Source organism: Myripristis murdjan, chromosome 4 (genome assembly GCF_902150065.1).
Source record: "Myripristis murdjan chromosome 4, fMyrMur1.1, whole genome shotgun sequence".
NCBI classification, from domain to species: domain Eukaryota; kingdom Metazoa; phylum Chordata; class Actinopteri; order Holocentriformes; family Holocentridae; genus Myripristis; species Myripristis murdjan.
The window spans coordinates 12,061,604-12,083,050 of record NC_043983.1 but is presented as its reverse complement, the minus strand read 5'-3'; the positions used below and the strand labels follow the sequence as shown (position 1 = coordinate 12,083,050).

The following is a 21,447-nucleotide window of genomic DNA, read 5'->3' as shown; positions in this document are numbered from 1 at the left end:
AATAGTAGTTGTAGAAAGGTCAGGATCATGGGGGCAGCTGGTGGCTTGCAATCACAGATGTAGACTCTCCACAGGCAGAAAGCAGAAAGTTGCAGAGGAAGGGAGGTCAAACGGGAGAGAGCACAAAACTACAGGAGAGAGAAGATGCTGAGTTGGGAACATTCACTAATGGAATATGAAGATGTAAGGACGGAGAGAGGAGAGAGAGCTCAATGCATCATGGGAGGTCCCCCAGCAGTCCAGGCCTATAGCTGCATAACTATGGGCTGGTCCAAGGCAAGCCTCTGCCAGCCCTAACATTAACAAAAAACCAACAAAAAGGAAAGTTTTAAAGCTACTCTTAAACGTAGAGAGGGTGTCTGCTTGGGGTGCAAACATGGTCGAGTAAGTGAGTTCTCGTCAAGCAGACCATAAACATTTACATAAAAATTCTAATTGAAAATTGTTTTGTTGGCACTTTCCCCCCAACAATTTGTAAGTACAGTTTATAATTCTATATATTACATATAAGCAGAGTAAAGTGTCACATGGTATTATTTTGACTCGGCTGAAGGAGGAGATGAAGTGAAATGTAAACTATCAGGCAGAAATTAAGTATCTAAAAAACATGCTGAAACTGCTTGGCAATTGCTTTCTCAAGGATATTAGAGTGAAAGGGAAGGTTAGATACACAGCTATAGTTAGATAACTCACCAGGATCTAGAATAGGCTTTTTAAAAAGAGGTAGATGGTAGATGGCTTAGATGAAGAAATCATTGAAATTAGTTCAGGAAGGTCGATATATCACATTTTGCATCAGTAAATAAGGTTTCTATGTTTGAAGAGAGATTGGTGTCAGTTAGAGGTAGGAGGCAATTAATTTAGTCTCTGATAGTTAGAATTATAGATCAATAGATGCTTGGCTCTTTGTCAGCCTGGCCAAAGTGCTGAAAAGAAACCTAGGGCTGTTTTTATTTTCCTCTGTAAGTGATGAGTAATAGGAGGCTCGGGCATTACAGAGGCCAAACTAAGTGAGATTCTTACAGCTTGGTGGAGCGCCGTATCCTTTCAAGTCTTTGCAATGTTTGCTTCAGTTTGCGAGTTTGGGGGCTATACAATGGAGCAAAGTTCTTTATGTTTTATTATCCTCTTATTTAGAGGGGCAATAGAATTAAGAGTAATTCACAGTGAGTCTGCAGCACCATCAACGAAATGATCAGTTTGGCAGGGACTGTCAGCATAGGAGTCCTTACACAGCAGTACACTATAACAAATAGAGTGGACTACAGTGCTTTCAAGGTTAGGTGTGAGAGACTAAGAGCAAGGCTTTCAAATGAATTATGATTGAATTTAGGCTTAAAGTTAATTAATAGGTTTGAGTTGAGATTGCTGCAACTTCACCTCCTTGACCAGTGCCTTGAGGAAAATGTGCATTAATATGACTTAGGACTTTGAGTGGATTCATTTAGGCTAACATATTCTTCATGACACAGCCAGGTTTCAGTAAAGCAAATCAAAACAAAGTAAATCAAAATAATCATCTGATGTTAGATTGTTCACAGAGTCCACATTTGAGTATCCTATTTTGTTTTAGTGCCACAGTGGTAGTGTTCAATTTAATTAGGTTTTTATGTATAGCTCCTCCTCTGTTTACTTTTAATTGATTCAATTGATTTAAATGGTCAGGGGGCAGACAGTGTTGGCTGGGTACCTGCTCTAATAGAAGGGCAGACAAGCATGTAGGATTACAACTCTGCCTCCTGGTTTCAACTCTGGACCCCTGTTTTAGAGGACCATTTCAGTCTCTAAAAACCTGAACTTGAAATCTTCTATTGTGAATTTTTGTCAACAGTTGTGACAGCATCTATTGTTACAATTATTGGATGTGGAACCATGTACAGGATATGCTTTAGTATCTTTTAGAAGCCCCAGTTTATTCCACTTTGTGAACATTTGGCTGTCACCTATGTTTGACAGAACTCTTCTACATTATTATGAGTACTTACAGCAGTGGTGGTTCTGCCCATGTTGCCACCCTGGGCGAAATTACTGCCTTGCGCCCTTCGCCGCTAGAGGCGCCCCTCCCAGAGCCGGCCATGCTGTGCACGGCAGGGGCACCAGCACCTGTACAAATACCTTTTTTTTTGGAAAAATACTTTTTATATGGACAAAATCTTGTTTGAATAAAAAAGCCACCTGCCGCCACCAGGCGGGCCGGCCGCGGCACTGTCCTCATGCCAACCGGTGCCGCGCCCACCCGGTCAGGTCTGCCAGATCTGACAGGTGAGCGGCGCACACATACTGCCATATATACCTTTTATTATAAATCAACTACACGGCTGCAGCAGCACAACGGACAATTACACAGAAAACATGGTTGATTTGACGGCACAATGCGGCCATTCGGCGGTAATCGCGGCATCAGGCGAGCCTACCTACTGGTTTACATATGCAAGTCTTAGACCCCCAATATTAGACGAGGCCGTTTTTTCAGGGCATTTTCAATGGAGAAAATATCGTCTTATATTTGGATGAATACAGTAATAGAAAATTGCTTTGCAGCGCTGATTTTTTTATTTATTTATTTATTTTGCGCTCGTGCCGCCCCCCACATGACATGAAAAAATGCCGCCCTGGCGCCTGCCCGCTTCGCCCGTGCCTAAAACCGCTACTGACTTAAAGTTTGTGCTTTAATACCATGTGTTCCTTTGTTCAAGCCTTCCATAAACATAAACTACAAACAGAGCTTGTGATCGCTGCTAAGCTCAGCATACATCTAAACTAAGCAGCTAGCTCCAGCCAGGCCACTTATCTCTCAGGTGCAGCATGCAAAACTGAGGTTTGATTGAGGTCAGGACGGTTTATACTCCACTGACAAGACAAAAAAAAAAAAGAAAAGAAAAGAAAAGAAAAAAGAAATGGACTGGGCCTATGCATGTCATTTATCAGTGAATCAGGTGGACGATGAGAACCATGCAGATTCATCCACCAAATTTCATGCTTATTCCATGCTTTTTTGTCATTTCAGTCTAAAGGGTCCTCACTTCGATGCCATTTTAGAGTACACCTTTAAAACAACTTTGGTATTGATGCATGAATTTGAAATAATTATAGCACAATAGGTAATTTTAGCAAATTTATGTGCAGAGTATTTACAAGGTAAAATTACCAATGTGTAGCAACACAGGTTGCAGTATGTTTTCACCTTTTTTGAACCTGGGACTGACTTGGGGTAAGTTAGCCTTGACTTCTAAGCTATCAAAGCATATTCTATGCGTCAACATATTATCGGTGTTTGTACAGGTTAGATACGATAATAATTCTTGATGAGAAGTCAAAATAGGACTGGTATGTTTATTTCCACTGGCACGTAGTTAATGAATGTTTAACTATAAACTGGAGGTGGGTCATATGAAAGCAGGAAGTTAATTAAGAAACCAGGAAGTTAGTAAAAATTTGACTGTCCTGATACCAATCCTGATACTGACTTAAGACTGTCTCTTTGAAATTGATAAAGCAAAACATAACAAAACAATTTAAGAAACTGTGAAGAAACTGACCTCTGAGTCAGTTTTGTGGCTTTAGATCTTGAGCGTCTGTGCTGTAATCCTTAGCCAGCGCATCACGTCTTAACCCTGTTTCCGGGAGGTTTAAAAGTGCAACGACAGATTGTGGTCTGTGTGGTCTGTCTGAGTCACACCTTGGCTGCAGTCATTTTGCTTCAACAATCTCTGTAATGGCTGCCAGATGTGAGTAACCCTCCAACTCCCACCGGCTTTGGGCTAACCAGCTATGTGGCTATGCTAACAAAAACCCAGATGGAAGGCAGGAGGAGAACAAGAGAGAGGAGGAGGAGGAAAGGGAGGAGGAGGAGTCCAATCGAGAGATGATTAGATCAAAAGAAAGAAAGACAAAGAAAAAGTAAAAAGAACGGAATTGTGCAACATTGGCTGCACTTAAGCCTCTGCAGATGTATGAACTTCTACTGCATTTCGAGACAGAGAGACAGAGAGAGAGAGAGAAAGAGAGGGCTAATTGCATGTAATGCTAAGAATGCCTCTGAGGTCCTGCCCAGAACTACGCAAAGGGAAGTATCCAATTCATTATCAACAGCTTGTGGATGTTGATGAGACAAACACACGCACTTTCTCTCTCTCTCTCTCTCTCTCTCACACACACACACACAAACACACACACACACACACAGACACACATGCACACAGACACGCACACACACGGCCCTCCTGGGTCACAAAATATGTTGAGGACAAACAACATGAAATTTCATTTCCTCTGACCATCACTCTCTCTTATGCTGTCATAGAGTGTCCTTGTTAGAAGAAAGGCAGCTGCCAACTCTGACAACTACAATGTGTTGCTGTCTGCTGAATGGCTGCTCAGAGTCACTGGACGGAAATAAGGGGGAAGAGAGAGAGAGAGAGAGAGCGAGCGAGCGAGAGAGAGAGAGAGAGAGAGAGAGAGAGAGAGAGAGAGAGAGAGAGAGAGGAAAGAGGAAAAAGAGTAAGAGAGGTTAACCATAGCAGTTCTGAAACAGTCAAGGCTATACAACACATTCCAGCTGACCAACAGAGAGAGAGTTTGCCTGTCACACTCAGCAAACAGAGCTGATTCATGAGCCTGGATTCCAGCTAGTGGTTTCCCAACTGGGATGTATGGCTGCTTTGGCTCTGATTCACCCTCTTCATTTAAAAGATTAAGAGTGGCCAGTCAGCCTTCCTTCCTTTTGACCCACTATCTGTCGTAACACTACCATAGGCTCGTTCTTTGTCTTCTACAAACTGTCGCATAATGTTGCATAAACATCACAGGCATGATGGATGCCAAAAAGAAGGATGGGGGTGGTGTTGCTTGAAGCAAACGCAACGACTGTACTCAAACCTCCTCAGCTATGAGGAGGTTTTGGACAAACCGGGGGCCTGTCACCCCTTCTGCTTGCCCACAGAGTGAGAAGAGTTTATTGTGCAGCAACAGAGTTCTGAATGAGAACTAGACAGCAGACAACTGAGTGGTTGGTGGTGTAGACATGTGTTAGACAGGAAAGACAGGCAGACAGACTTCCATGTGAACCCATGAGACCACTTTATCTACGTATGACACAATGTTGCTTACTAAAACAGCATGTGACGAGGAAGCAGATATTTGTGTCACATAGAGAGAGGAGAGGAGAGGAGAGAGCAACTGACAATAATTAAACTTCAGAACAATTGCTCACAATCAGTGTCAAAATTACGAGGACGTTTCACCTGAGTGAGCACTTTTGACTGAATGGATGGCACTTTCCCAAACTGCCAATAAGGATCAGGTTTCTCTTTGCGGTTCTAATGCACAATGAGCAGGGGCTTAGTGGAACCTGATCTGGGATCTGCGGTTGGGGAGCATGTCAAACCTCGAGCTGCTTTGACATTTAGGACAACAGAGAGCTACGAGCTGCTACTCAGTTCTAATAGGATGATAAGCTCCGCAACAAGGCCGGAGCTGGCCAGCATACTGCCCTCTCCTCTGAGTGACCGCATGCCTGTGTAAGTGTGTGTGTGTGTGTGTGTGTGTGTGTGTGTCTGTGTGTGTGTGCACCTAGAGATGACACAAAAATCAATATTCATTACCAAATCAATACCAAAGTTTCAAAAACAACTAATGAAGAATTTGATTGGTTAATATTAATGATAATTGATTAGTTGACTTCAGTTACTATACTTATTAAATAATATTATAAGTTACAGTAAACAAGCCTAATTTTGGGTGCTGTCTGTCTGTCTCTCGTTAATAAAGTCTTCAATGTCCATCCATATCTCAAATGTTAAAAAATGACACCTCGACCAGAAAAGAAACTTATTTGGTCCTCACGCTCATAAGCAAAATTACATTAATTATTTTAAACAAATTAATCTATTATTAGATCATTGTTACTGATTAATCAATTAAAGAAACGTCCAAATATTTGAAACCCTAGTATTGATTCAAACTCATAACACTGGGTGATATATCAACATGTTATTGATATTATGATATGAAACTAGATATTGTCTGGGGTTTCAGATGTAGTAATGTTGCAACAATATCGAAGTATCTGGCCAAAGACATTGTGAAATTTGATTTTGTCAAAAACACATGAAGTTGTAGCCACACTCACAGCACTGTAAATCAAAATTAGAGCACATAATCATACCATTGTATTGTTGTTACAGCAGGACAGTCTACCCATTAGGCAATGCATGATTTTGATTTGATGTTGCTGCCGTCCCTTTCTTAATCTACTTAGTGCTCTACTAGACAGTTCTTTCATTTACTCCATTTGGCCAGTGGGTTGGCCCACACTTTTATACAGGCTATGGTCATCAATCCACACGTCACGCACTGGTCAGGTGGCTGCAACCAATCAGCAACCAGCGACCAGAGCAGACAGGAGAGAATAAAGACAGAATGACTGGCATTATGTTCACAATAAAGAAAACAGTGTTAGTTCATATCAGCTGCATAATATATAAAAATTGACCTATTGTTATTATGATTCCCGTCCTGCCCACTACCGTTGACTTTTTTCTTGTTCCAGTCACGTGATGAATAGTCAAATTGACTCCCATCCCACAGGAATCCCACATGAATCCTGTGACCCACACTGGATTCCTGAAAAAATGTCAGCCTCTAGTCCACATATCCCCACATCAGCATCACTTGTCTGTCCCAGTGGATGTGTGTCTGCATTTAATTAAAATCTAAAATAAGTGTTGTTGCCTCCCTGACAGTTCCACTAATATGAAGATCTGTATTCATGTTCACTTTACCTCCTGATGGCCACTGAGTTTTCTACCAAGGCTATATAGCAGTTTCTTTTCAATAAGCCTATGACAATGTCCAAACATAATAGATTACAATGCAAGCTGTGCCTGCCAGCAAATAACTAGGAAAATATCTGCCAAACACAATGTGTAGGCTACAGAGCATGGGTGCAAATAAAGAGTGGGGCTGTTTATTTGTTAATGTTTACACATATATATTTATGACTTCCCCAATACATGAGTACATGAGGCTATATGCGTACATGTGTGTATGAGACCTGCAGATGCTGTGTGCATGTGTTTGTGCAGTGCATTAGGGCAGTACTGAGTGCTTTAATGATGGCTGCTGAATGCTGAGCCAGCAGCTCTGAGCACCAGCCTTGGCCCCAGTCACACAATTCCTCTGCCCACTTCTTTCCTCCCTTCCTTCCTTTGACTCTCTCTTCCCTCTGGTGAGCCCCTCTCCTCTTTTCACCCCTCTGCTGCTCTCTCATCCAAAAATCACCCTCTTGTTTTTTTCCCTAACTCTTTCTCTGCTCTCTGTAGCCATCACCCATCTCCCTCTCCTTCTTTTTCTCCTCCTTTATTCTCTGGTCTCTGAGCAGCACCAGCCACAGAGGCACTATGCTGACAAAGCAGGAAGTGTCAACTTAAGAGTCGCGTCTTCACACTTCTAGCTGACAAACATGGTGAACACAAACATATGCACACGAAACCTAACACACTCTCATATGCACGTATGCACAATTCAATGATTCAATGCACAACTCGTAAATACACTGTAAACTGCAAGATGCATGCCCATTCTCCTGAATAAAAGCTGAGAGGCAACAGACTAACAAACAGGAAAAAGGGAAATGAGGAAATCATCCGGGGTGTAGTTTCACATTCAACTGTAACATGACATTTTCAAGATTACTAAGTAAAATTTCTTAACAAGACACTCATATAATGGAAGGAAAGATGTTCAACATTTCTCATTCTGTTCCCCTGAGAGGGATGATTAGCATTTCTACATTAAACCTGAAGGACACATTTAGCTGCAACTAAATTTTAAAATGTCAATGTCAATAGCAAAATGGATGAGTTGGCTGATTATGATGGACCACAATATTATTATGTAACACTGGAGCTGAAATAGCTATCAACAGTTTCCTCATAAAGGGACTAAACTGTCTTTCATTTAAACTTAGTGGGTAAACTCTCACTCAACCATATAGCTCTATGTAAACAGCCCCTCCCCACCCCCAAAAAGCTTATCTCACTCAACAGTTTGTTCAACGGCCCAGGTTTCTCTTCACTGGTTAATCAAAACACAGAAACACAGTAAAATTATCACATATGAGCTCATGGAGAACAAATGAGGACCCATCACACTTCCAGGCAGCTTTGCCACCTTTAACTCATGTCCATATTCACTTGAGGAAAGAGTGGCCTTGCGATTAGAAAGGCTGCACTGTAACATCATAACAGCAAGTGTTCATCCACAGACATGTTTGAGAAAGACACTGAGACCCCGCCCGTTCCATTGTTGTAAAATGCTTTGAATAAGATCGGCTGCAAATGCAAAACTCCTTGATGCATAATAAGAGCAAATATATAATGCAGAAACTTCAGCAGGGAGGCAGTTGACAGTGAGCAGGCTGATCCTGTGAGCTCTACCAAATGGTACAAGCTTCACACTTATATAAGTTTACAAATGTGTTACAAGGCCTGGCTGCTATCACTGTGGTAACACTAACGGAGCATGGCAAGTGCAGGATACATTATCAAATTAGGTAGCATCAGTTGGACTGTTTTTACACGTGTAATCTTTTCAACAAATAGCAGCAAAGATGAAAGTAAGTGGAAATTCTGAGTAAGCCAACTTCTGTTCTTCAAAGCTTTGATACAGATTACCTAGAACTGTGGTTATGATAGAGTAACAACCGCAAAAGCTACGCAATAAGTTTTCCAAATCTACTGGCAAAATATGTTTCTTGAACAAGAATTGGACCTTTGAACAATGATTAATTACTGCTCAAGGTTTCTGGTGGAAGGCCAAAAACAGCTACACAGTCAAAATTGATCATGACTTGAGTGATAAATTCCTCACCCAGTCATTAAGTGACAGCTCTAATGGCACAAAAATGCTCAAGTGCACTTTGCTTTGACTCAGAGTCCTCAGAAGACATTCTCAGTTTGGCAGGGGCACCCACATTCATTCCTCACACATCATATCACATCACGTCACCGCAGTCTGTCTTCAGCGGATCACATCAGGATAAGTTCATATGATGAATATACGTTGTGGCCACTGTTCTACCTACGGCCTACTGCTAAACTAATCCATAAGATCCCATACTGAGCTTAATGAAGTTTGTGAACTCATGGCTGTGTGCGTGGTCAGTTATTGTGCTCACGATACTCTAGATGATAACAGGAAACATGCACACCATTTGATTTTTTTCTTGTGTGGTGCAGGGAGTCAAAGCCCCCAAAGATCTAGTTCCAAAGAAAAAAGTCTTGTGTTGAGAAAGGTTCTTGCAACCAAATCATTGTCTGACTCCCTTGGATAAATCAATGCAGAGGTGAAAAAGTGTGTGCGGGAACTGACTTTTTTTCTCATGACACTCAAGCCATTCACTAGAAATCTAAAGCCAAAACAAATATGTATTTCTATACCCTGTGAATCTGGTAATCAGTCAATGATGAGGAGCTGTTATTAAATGCATTGTGTTTTGTTGCCTTTAAGGACTCATCCCGTTGGACTCAAGCCAGTGTCATTATGCTGGATTCACATACGACCTCTAAAACTATAGTTTTATGCAGTTGACAAGCAGCCTCAGCTTTGGTGATGTATGACAGCAATACTCATTTGGCATTAGCTCCGCACAGTTGACCTAACACTGAACCCATCCTCTCAATCCCTAATGTAAGCACTGTAAAGGTGGTATTACACATGCATCAAATAACTGAGGGCACACATAGGACCACACTGAACAGCAGTAATCTAAACTTTCACAGCCCTTGTAGTATCTGGGCCTCATATGGGGCTCATCCCATACAGTTCCGTCGGGGTCAGTGAGTCACATGCACATGCTGAGACTCACATATGTAAAGGCAAAACAGACCCCATTCTTTGCATTCTGAGGCCACATCTGGTTTAACACATGGGGCCCTGAGCTACAACACACAGCTACAGCATCATCAGAGCATCTAACATGTGGGAACACTCCTCCCCCACCCATCCTGATGGCAGAGTAACGATCCAGAGGCCACATCTAGAATATCTGTGGAGAGACTGCTAGATGTGAATTAGGGCTCCTCCCTGGCAACACTAACAGGGCGGAGGGATGGGTTCAGGGAAAATGGGAGACCCGGGCTCCCGGCCAGTGTCTTGGAGCACAGCCTTGAGGTTTGCTGAGCCTCTAACTGTCCATTTAGTATGCTAAAGAGGGCGTTGTGCTGTGAGACAGTGTTGTGATGCTACTTTTAGTGTCACTGCTTTTTTGTATGAACATGTCTTAGGGTAGCTGATGGATTTAATTATGTTCCAATGTGGATTCGACTACATGCCGACAGCTGTTATAATGACAGCATGTATCTGATTACTCAGAAAGTGATGGACTTTTTTTGGAATGAACACATTCAAATAGTGTTTGCCGCATAGTAGTAATTGTGACTAGAGCATTAATCTGAAGATTCATCCTCATTAAACGTGTTTGTGTGTGTGTGTGCCAGTGAGAGCATTGTTGGTACTATTAATTAATAACATAATTACTAATTAATTGCTAATTGTCATCATAACAATAATTGTTTGCCTTTTTAGAAAAGGACAACAAGAGTATACTTTTGCACATGATTTGATTTGCAGTGTGTGTCCTGTTCCACTTTTAGCTGCATGACTGATGTTAGCATCATTAAATTCATTCTTGGACTCCCCTGACATATTTCTGATGCCAGCCTTTCTGTCATGTCCTCATGGCCAGCCATTCGTAAAGTTTGACTCTTCAGACCAACTAGGTATGGTGTGATTGTACTTGGAAAAGCAAAACCTATGTGGTGTGCAAATGTTACACACAAAATAATCAAACCTATTGGAAAGTAAAAAGTGATTTCATACAGCTAACAAAGTGTTGTTTTACACTCATTGTCAGTTTTGATGTGTTACAACCGTTCTGGTACCAAGACATTTTCAGAGTGACCGATGGCCAGTTGAAAGCCTAAATGTAGATTAGTCCTTTGATCATAAAGAAGATAACAAAACATACAGCTTCTGTGATGTATCTAAATTGAACTATGCCTTTTTTGTTGATGACACTTATTTCTTATGCAGGAGCTTGTCCTGGCAATGACCATTGCCACAATTTACCTCATTTGTAAGCTTGTGCATACGCCCATACACACATGCACTCAAGACAACCTTACAGAGTCATAAACAAGCTTTGAGATATATGACATACCATATGGGAGCATGTGCCAGCCAGGAACCGCCTGGCAGTAATCCAGTCAGACCTTTTGTGCTGTGACTGCATTTAAGAGACACTGATAGCAGATGTCACAGTCATTGATTTACTCACTATATGCACCAAATCCAGATAAAGCTCATTGGTTGAGCTCAGTGTGTGTGAGGAGCAGTGGCTAGGACACAAATAAGCTTTATGAGAATACTTTGGCAGGTGAAATGATTATGGCAGACATTATAGTGCATTTGGGCCAATTTATTCAAAACCTTTATTTCTACTGTGTAGCAGTACCCCTCTTCATGTGAAAATGATGATACTGAAATACAATGACAGCTCTAAGTGAGAACCTTGATAGCAGTCATGTGTCACTTACAAGTCTGTGCTTGTATATTTGCTTGTCACACCTAAAGCCTTGGTCAGCTTTTTTATTACAGTTTTTCTTGATTGCTTCCACACCATAACTGGGCCTGTTAACTAAACATTCAAAACTATAATGCCATCTGCAAAGAAAAAAAAAACAAAACACACACACACACACACACACACACACACACACACACACACACACTTCCCTAAAGTATAAATACTATTCCTGTTTTCACAAATGCAACTTCTTGTAAAAAAACTCTACTCACTGGCAGTCAGTACCATTAACTCAAGTCATCACAACTGGAACCCACTTAACACACAATTCTCCAGGTGGAAACGCCACTAGTCCAAAATTGTTCACACACTAATCAGAATCTCAGGATGGATCTGGGGGCTTTCAGCAATGATCTGTAAAATCATGTGTATCAAGTAGAGGGTCTATAACATAAAAAAAAAAAAAAACCTTTATCTGCGTTCACCTCTTCCAGACCATGGAGGAGGCTTGTTTTGGTATTACAGTTGAGGCTTGCAAGGGCTGCATAAGGCATGCTGACACAGAATATATGTGATTTCTTTCTTTTTGCACAACTTTTTTTTAGATTGTTTTCCATGATTTTATATGGTAAGCACTTGGAAATTATTTTACTGTTCTTTATGGTCTTTGTCAGTTGCATATTTTTACTGTACATTTACTTTTTCACTCATTTTCAGTTGATTATGCAACAGGACAAATTCTGAAAGTGTACACATGTATTGTGTCTTTATAGTGTGTTCATCATGTAAAAAGGCGGTTCTGGGGCTGGCGGTGGGGGGGTTGCAGGTGCAGAGGCGCCAGTATTCACTGTGTAATGGCTATTCTGTAGTGTGTGTGTGTGTGTGTGAGATGGCGTTTGTGTTGTGTCTCCAGGCAAAGTTTTGTTTAGATGGAAGATTACATGGTTTTGAGTTAAGAGCTTGGTTTTGACATTGAAGTTTGAGGTTTGTAAAGATGAATGTGCAGTTTTGCATTAGTGTTTGGAGTTTTGGGAAATGATGGAGCATAATTTCAAACTGTGTCTTAGCAATCAAGAAATACTGTAACTTTTGAGTGTTTAGTACACACTCACTGTTCTTTCCTTTCTGAGTCTCGTGCCAACCTGTCTGCATAATGTAAGAACACATGTGTGTATGAGCATGTGTATAATATTTACCTTGCATTATCTTATATAGTAACCCATCATAAATCCACAAGAGTTCTTGTTGCATTATTGCTCAGTGTTGCATGTGCACAACACTGAGCAGTTAACCCATTAACCACTGGGAAACACTCTGTAGGAACACTTGTGCATGTTCTCTGTGTTTTCGGTAAGATGTGGGACGGGTTAATATTTCTGACAGAAGGGTTAAGCTATCTCACCAGGGGTGAAGGCTTTCCGTTCCTCATGACTCATTCACTTACCTTAAACCAACTACTGGATCTAATCTTGGTAGCAACATGTCACACCACACATCCTCTCTCTCTCTCTCACTCTCAGCTGTGTCGAGCTCTCTTTATACTGTAGCAAACCGACCTCACTCTTCCCCGTTGCAACACACACTGCCTCACATTCTTTCACTATCATTCTACTCTCCACTGAGTTTTCAAATCCCTTCATGAAAAAATACTAGGTACTTTTTAAAAGACCATCCTCACTGTTCATCAAGTATAGCAGTGCTGTGATGACGTGTCAACAGGAGGAAATAAATTCACCTTCTCATTTCACAGCAAGTGCATCCTGTCTGAGCAGTGGTTAAGATGTCTGTGCTCGTCTAGGCCACTGATAGGTAATATCACAGACTTTCTTATTCTAGTTAAACTGTAAGGCATGGAGCTTGTGTCTTCTGCAACAATCCCCTAGAGAACCGAGGCACAGAGGCCACACATGCGCTGCAGGGCTGATAGCTGAAGCCTAATTAGACTAAAGGAATGAGCAATGGATCCCATTAATTAAAGAGGTAAATAAATTAACATTGGAAGCGGGGTTATGAATGAATGTGTGTGCGTATTTCACAGACCTACCTTAAACAGACATTCTGTCAGTCCCCGTCTTATCTGCGTCCACAAAAAGGCGCAAAAGAAAAACAGGACAATTTCGGTCCATGTTATGTACGCGTTATCCAGGAGAGTCCGTTTGGAGAGCTCCAGACCGCAGGCGCTACAGTCTCTCAAGGCACCAAACATGACGGTGGAGGCTCTGGTGATGAGATCCACATAGCCCGGCATGGGCTCCACTTCCACCGCCCCGGCGCTCATACTGCTGTCACCCTTAGTATCACTGTCCATTGTGGTGCGGCGCGGCCAAAAAAAAAGAAGCAGAAATATCGACAGAAAAAGACTCCGATTCAGGTACAGAGGGAGTCCAGGGAGAAGCCAGTCCAGTCTATATCTCTAATCCTTCAAACTAGCTTGCTAGCTCACCTGAAAACGCGAAAATAAGCTTACCTAACCAGCTTATCTTGACAAGTAGCCTAATTCTTTGTTTTCTAAATTAAGACATGGGCCCATTCTCCGCGCGCAGGAGTTCATGAATGATCGCAGGGCCCGACGGTTCTGACAAAACAAAGCAGCCGTAGGAAGGGATCTGATAATCCAAGACAATTAGTAATTAGCGTTTTCTTAATTAATCTGAGCCATCAGTGCCTGGTGAGGATTTTGGTCAACATTCCGCTACTCACACTGACTGGCTCATCAGAGGCAGCGCGCCCTGGTTAGCCGCCTAGCTAAATCAAACGCACACAATACTGAATGGACCAGCATTGGCAGCAGCTTCCAAGCTAGCTAGTTAAAACGGATAACCTAAAATGTGATAGAGCGGATAGGATATCGCTCCCCCACACATAGAGTACATATGTAACTCAATTCATGAGGTCCCGTCGACCGTTTTCCAGTCGAGCACAGCACATGTATGCGATTATTGTGCCGCTACGCCGTACGCTCTCATCTCCGTTATTCGTCTTGCATAACGGCTCTTAGCAGTTTCGTTAATTAGAATAGCTGATTTCTACCAGAAGACAAACCAGTAGTTACCGTGTAAACCTTTTCACGCGACTGGAAGAGTCTCATACAAAAAAAAATTGCAATAAAAGGGAAGAATATTATCCTGGTTATTGTGTCGTCTGTCTCCCTCGCTGCTCTCTCTGTATTGGTCAACGTGTCCAGTCTGCGTTTTGACAAGTGACACAGGGAAAATGCGCTCTGCCCTCACTGGGAAACGGTTGGACCGTTGGAACAGGACGGCACGCGGCGGTTCTCACCATCCGAACGCAGCTCAAACATAGAACCGTTCTCCCTGTTCTCATTATCCGCTGTGGGGTTCTACCGCTGCTCGCGCCGTGCTCCCATCGGCCGTCCACGGAGCCGCTCAACGCGCAAAATTTATGTCAAACGAAGAAAAAGCCGAGGATGCGTGACGTAATTGGGACCCGCTGTCTTCTTGAACCGCTGAGGTTTAAAAAGGATGGCTTAAAGAGACAGTGTGGCACACTGCGCTCAGAGCGGGCTAATAATGCATGAGTGCACACGACATCCATGGCCGTCCCCCCAAAAACACCCCAAATCACAAACAAAACAAATACAAAATATGAGCATATGAGAGAGAGAGAGAGAGAGAACATTAAAAAAAAAAAATACAAAAATGCATTAGCTGGAACTCCACTGGCCACAGCTCATGTCTCCAAAGGTGCATCAGAGGCCATTTCCAACAGGCTTCTTTCAGTCACGTCTGTCTTTCACAAAGCCACAAAGCAAACAGGGCACTAAAACGTTTATTGGCAATTCAGAGGAATGCTTAGAGGAAACAGGTGTTCACATGAGCAAGAGATTGCACTCATTTATTAACAATGAAAGGGACATGAGACAGATTTTTTTCATCTGCCTACAGGAGGATGATGAGTTTGAATAGAGGGGGTGGGGAGGGCGTTATAGGTATGGTTTCATTTATCGTCTAAGCTATTTCTTACAAGTTAGAATATCAAAACAAAAACAAATATATGTGTGGTTGAGAGAGAAAGAGTCTCCTTTTCATCTTCATGGTGTTAAAACTGAAGTCCAGGGTCTAGGTGTCCCGGCCGATGCAGATGGGCGTCTTATGCTGTGGCGGTGGGAGCGTACTGCATCGTTAGTCTGTCAAACTCATTCTCCTACACAAACAGGGAGCAGAGGAGACGGTTAAAACCAGAGGGAAATATCCGTTGAGAGAAACATCTGCGCGCCGCATGGTTTGACACAATATAACCCAGCTTTTCCATGTTTATTTACACATGCAGTCTTGTGTAATTACTATACGATGTGTGTGACAAAGGCTCAAGATTCAAAGTTTAATGCTCTGATTGGCTTTGCTCCAAGGACACCTGGCCAATCCCAACCATTACAACAACAAAGCCATGTAATTTAATTATAACAGAGCAAAGGTTAGTAATGTTGTCAACAACTGTGAGTCTGAATGGCCTCTGTAGGAGGTATTCTCCATCTACTCCCACAATGTGTTTTGATATTGATATAGCTGGGGAAATTTGGCTTGTTCTTCTTCACCACCTAATCTATTCTTCTTAAACTTAATGGAAACCAATCAGACTGGTAAGAGAAATTACTGGTGTTTCAAATCTCGAGAGATGGGAGAGCAATGAATGATAAATACCAACAACAGCACATTACCTTGGCTAAATAGTCTCTCAGGAATGGATGGGCTCTGTGTGCGTCTTTCAGCTGAGAGAGGTAGCGATTGGTTACCTGAGGACAGAGACAAACAGACGAGACAAATATTTGGGAAGTGACAAGAGAAGAAAATAAACAAACAAAGAGGGCTTCACAGACATGATTTTCACTTCTCTTTAGATGCATTTAAAAAAAGAAAAGATAAAATACTTTGAGGCCCGAGCATTAGGGTTGATGTGGGTAACAAGAGGTCACATACCTCACACTGTCCTTGACACAGAGGTGCTAATCAGTTCATATCAGAGCTGAACCTCTGTTACGATGTCAATGGTCAAGATTCCACTGATGACCTGACTATCAACTCCATCAGATGTAGAGAATATAACCGAGTCTTTATCTTGTGAACTCTGTGTTCCAGGGTTTATTACTCATGCAGAGCACTAAAGCAGGAGATGGTGCATGGATGGTGCTGCACCAAATCGTTTTTGATTACGCCCTGTGAGCGACAGTAGCTGTGCAAACAAGATAGTGCTAAACTAAGTGTGCCTGGTACACAAACCTGCTGAAATTTTTAATCTTGTACTCTTGTACAATCTGGGTAATGGATGGAATTTTCAAATCTTTGATTCAAGGCTGGGCTGGGTCTAATGGAAAATGGAAAAGCTGATGGCTGTCTAGGCGATGACCTCGTTAACAGCTTTAGGTCCAAAGTCTCACCTCAGGAGCTTTGCCCAGGTGCTGAGTCAGCACTATGAGGTTGATCAATGTCTCAGGGTGGCTGCTGTCCTGGAAGTCAGAGGAGAGGAAGAGGGGATAAAATACCAAGTGAAAAAATTATTCAGACAAAGGGAGTACGACAGCAACAGAAAACATAATAGGGTGAAGATAAAATACTGAGCAAGAGCTGCACCCCTCCTTCAAGAATTCTCTCATTACTGAGATGCATAAATGAATAATACAGCCTTTTTTCTACTGTAAGTACAGCAGACAACAAATTGGTGCTTGTATACCGGCTTTAGTGCAGTGTTCCAGTGTTATGCTAATTTAAAAAACAAACATTTCTATGTGTGCCACATTATTTCTTCAATGAATCCAAGATGTAAGTCCAATTTACTGCAAATGTAAAACCAATTGGCTTGTTTGAACAGGCCAGATATGAGGCTTGACATGATGAGTGTTTTATAAATACACATTACACTCCCCTGTGGTTATAACAGGACTGTAAAGTGTGAGCTTAGATCAACAGACAACCATCATCCTGTAGTGATTTAACCTTTCAACACTGTTTTATGACATCCAAACAAAATATCAATGAAGCTGGTGAAACACTGAGCCATCATATGTCAACGACAGGATATACAGACAGAAACATTGTATCTGGCGCCATCTGCTGTTCAAATGCCAGCAACTGAAACACTAAAAATCACAGGAATTGTTAAGGGAATCATTCACAAGAAATGTTCTGCCTCATCTCTAAACATTTACATGCTGTCTCTTATGGCTTACTGCCAGAAGAAATAACTGACTTATTGACTTATCGCCAAGTTAATTTTCTTATTTGCAAATCTTTTTCTGAATGCATCCAGCTCACCGTATAAGGTTAAGGCTCAGTCAAGTACATCCATATTACAAAACACTTAGAGCAAATTTTCCCAGTTTAGCAGGCATTAATTCAGGATTTACTCAAGTCTAATACCAGCCTGGGAAACAAGCCACAGGGAGATCAACAACACTACAACACAGATCTTCTGAAACTGTGTGAGAGTGTGTGTATCAGAGTGTGTGTCAATGAACGGGAGTGAGGAAGAGGGAGAACATGAGACAGAGCAGTGTAGTCCAACCTTGTCGAGCGCCTCCTGCAGCACTCCCTCAGCCTCCTCCCACTTGTTCTGAGCCATGTAACAGGCCGCCTGTCCATTGAGAAGCAGCAGCGTGGACGAGTATTTGTCAGACATCTCCTGGAAGATGTAGTAGGCATCCTGCAGCTTCTCTCCACCCTGGAACAACAAACAGTGAGATGAACTGCAATCTACGTCTACCCACACCATTACACTGACATACTAATTCATATGTGTGCTTTTTAAAAATTGTGTCAGTTCTCATTACAAGCCTTGGGAGCGCTGAAGTGTGTAATACGCAATTAAAACTGAATTCAGTCCAGCTTCAACATGTCATGCTTTGGTTCACTTTTCTATGGTTACATTCTGTATAAACAATTACCCTGTACTTATCCTCTGGTTAATTAGTATTCTGGAAATGTGCAGCTGATATTTCTAACATTTCCAGCTTGATTGCCGCTTTAATTGCAACACAAATCCTGATAAGGCGATGAATAGGGATTTAATTTCCTTTGTGTACACACACATATTATATGGTACTTCTATTCACCACAATAAGTATTGAGTGTCTGCAAATTATTCATGACAGGGCATTTATTTACAAATCGACTATTATCTTGGCAGTGTTACACAGAGGGGATTTTACATTGCTTCGCAAGCTACTAACCACAGCAATATTGACCCAGGCTGTGGCCAGCTGGGTTAGAGTAGCATCCTCGTCCTGCTCCTGCATCTTCTTCAGCTCTTTCCTATTGGCAGGGAAAGAAATCATTGTGACTGGAGATCAGTGTAAGTGTGTAAGAATTTTTTCACTCTAACAATGAAGATTCATGCAGACCAAGACTTTTTCTCTCTGTGGGTGCAGACTCAGTAATATAGACATTCTAAGATCTTACAGTAAAGAGTGTGACACCCGTTACACGGCATTGCTGCATGCAGTAAAGTAGCACTTGGATGTTTTTGCACAAGGGTTCACCAAACAAAACTGATCTTGTGATGCAATGCAAAACTCATCATACTGTGTTCATGCATTTTTCTTTTGGTCTTTGAATGAATCCATACCTTGCCAGGTCAACACGATCCAGACTCAGCAACACCTGAATGGTCATGGCCATGCTGAAAAATTAAACAGATGATTAGGAGCCAGATCATCATGACTGCACTGTAAGAAATGTTGCCTGGGCCAGGAAGACATCTGCCCCATTTCCACCTGGCATTAACATGCATCTTGGGTGATCCGATCACAAGTGGACAGCTCTGAGTATGTCCGTACACACCTGGCATTGGACTGCATCTCAAGTGACAACTCGAGATCGGATCTCACTTCCCAGCTTGATATGCAGACAAACATGTCACCTGTCACCTATCATTTCCGTTTGTAATGTCCAAATGTTTTGTGTTTTTATTTTTTAAATCAAAGTTAAGAGGCATTTAATAAAATGAGACTTGCTCACTTGAGCCTCATTTAAATACGATGTCAGTTAGGCTACTTATGATTTATTTCACATCTTTACATTGTGACTGTCATTTCCTACCTCAGTACGGCTTTTATTTCCATCCCACTTTGTTATGAAGCACAACAGTTTTTTAACAAGTATAAATAATCCTGACAATAACGATAGCCTTCAGACCCATGACCTGATATATTGTATACAAGAAATTGTGGGTAAGCAGTCTCACAACCTTACAACACTATGGATGTAGTAAATGTTGTGTACTCTAACACTAGAGTTTGTAATTCTCAACCCGATGATGTTGGCTCAGACTCAGATTATTTAATTATTGCAGAGTGTTTGATCCCTTCTTACCACTCCAGGCTGTCTCCTTGGTGCAGAGTCCTGAGAGCAGCATCAGTGTTCATCTCATGGTAGTAGATAGAGGCAGCCATGAGGAGGAACGTGGTGTTGGCTGCATCCACACTCTTAGCCATCTTTTTATCTAAATCGGCAACAATAGCATCCCTGTGCACAGAGAGGAACAGCTGGCACAATGAGAACTTTATACTTGAGGGAATTGCGGGGGGAACTTCATTTAAACTGCGCTCATGGACTGAATGCAGACCTTTTGTTTTCACTGGAGCGATACTCGGCGAACATCCGGACAGCCTGCAGCTCAGCTGAAGAGCTTGGCTTGATGTCGTCCAGGACCACAGCAAACTTCCTCTGCGATAACACAACATATAACAAGTCAGAGAAGCCGGGAGCTCTGGCATGTAAACTCATTGTAACAGCAGGTGAGAGGCGATGGCAAAAAAAAAAAAAAAAAAAAAAAAAAACTCTGCACCGGCGATTATATTACACGCAAGCTCTGTCGATAATTAAGTAAAAATATGTAATTACCTGGGCGATGTATGCTCTGTACAAAAACATGTCCCTCTCGATCTCTTTCTCTGGTGTCGAGGGCTTCAAAGCAAAAACAGGACAGGCAAATAGATACCACATTAATGTTTGTGACAACAGTATTAGTGACAATCCTGCTGTTGTGGCCAGCACAGAGCTAGCTAACGTTAGCCACGGCAGCAGAGCCCAAAACTGCCAAGTCACCGCACCAAACCAGCATTTAACATATTTAAAAGCTCATACTTACCTTCACCTTCTGGGCCTCGTTGATACATTGCTGATAGCTACCAATGTAGTAGGCATTTTTCACGTCAAAGAGCTCATCAACATCTCCCTGATGCGCCGCCATGTTGACTGGAAAACTTCCTGACACGTCGCTCAGACGCGTCACCGGCCTCTTGTGCGCTGAGGACTATGGGATATGTAGTTTGACCAAAGAGGAATTGGCTACAACGTCTCAGTTGAGTAAACAAGGCTTCGAGAAAAAAACAAAACAAAACAAAACATAAGTATGTTAGGCTTTAGAGAAAGTTTTTTTTTTTTTTATGTTTCCCTCAAAGGAAAATAGAATATCTAAAGAATACACATCAGATATATGAATATTAGCCCATACATTCATATTGAACTAACGGTATTGATAAAGGTGGATAAACTGAGTAGTTTTCTAGTTTTACTTCCCCCCTCGGTTTACAATAATGTTCTTTTCTAATTTTCTGTAGTTATGTTACTGCTAAATGTGTGTGTTCCATTGCGTCTGGCTGTAATCAGTTTACTTCCTTTTTTTCCATTTTAATCTGTTTTATTACAAAAGCTGTTTCAGGAACGAGTTCTGCGAGTTAGCATTCGCTTCAGACATTATAGGATAACGTTTATGAGTTTGTCTTTGTATATTGTATCGGTCCCTAACAAATAAATAAATAAATAAATGCCTCTCCCCGTGTATACTAACCATTCGTAGGTGTTAGAAGATGTAATTATTTTTATACATATGACGATGATATTTTG

General features: G+C 41.7%; 2 protein-coding genes across 2 annotated transcripts in view; both read right to left on the bottom strand.

The window, feature by feature from the left end:
- The window catches only part of cers1 (ceramide synthase 1), a 37,049-nt gene extending 21,981 nt beyond the window's left edge, over positions 1-15,068 (bottom strand). Inside the window, exon 1 of the mRNA XM_030050413.1 lies at positions 13,632-15,068. Within this exon, the coding sequence (XP_029906273.1) occupies positions 13,632-13,895 (264 nt within the window). The 5' untranslated portion in view covers positions 13,896-15,068. The remainder of the gene's footprint in view (positions 1-13,631) is intronic.
- Positions 15,069-15,358: 290 nt separating this feature from the next.
- On the bottom strand, positions 15,359-20,849 carry cope (COPI coat complex subunit epsilon). The gene is made up of 10 exons (XM_030050436.1): positions 20,690-20,849; positions 20,443-20,505; positions 20,165-20,265; positions 19,912-20,064; positions 19,166-19,219; positions 18,771-18,852; positions 18,107-18,262; positions 16,983-17,051; positions 16,266-16,340; positions 15,359-15,751 (listed from the first exon to the last, which is right to left on the bottom strand). The coding sequence occupies exons 1-10, from the start codon at positions 20,789-20,791 to the stop codon at positions 15,698-15,700; spliced, it is 909 nt and encodes a 302-aa protein (XP_029906296.1). The 5' UTR covers positions 20,792-20,849; the 3' UTR covers positions 15,359-15,697.
- Between the last annotated feature and the right edge of the window lie 598 nt (positions 20,850-21,447).

Excerpts from the sequence above, each read along its gene's own strand:
- cope (XM_030050436.1), bottom strand. The coding sequence starts at position 20,791 with ATGGCGGCGCATCAGGGAGATGTTGATGAGCTCTTTGACGTGAAAAAT. Across the intron at positions 20,266-20,442 it reads ACAGAGCATACATCGCCCAG|AGGAAGTTTGCTGTGGTCCT; the intron begins GTAATTACATAT and ends GTGTTATCGCAG. Across the intron at positions 18,853-19,165 it reads GATCGTGTTGACCTGGCAAG|GAAAGAGCTGAAGAAGATGC; the intron begins GTATGGATTCAT and ends CCCTGCCAATAG.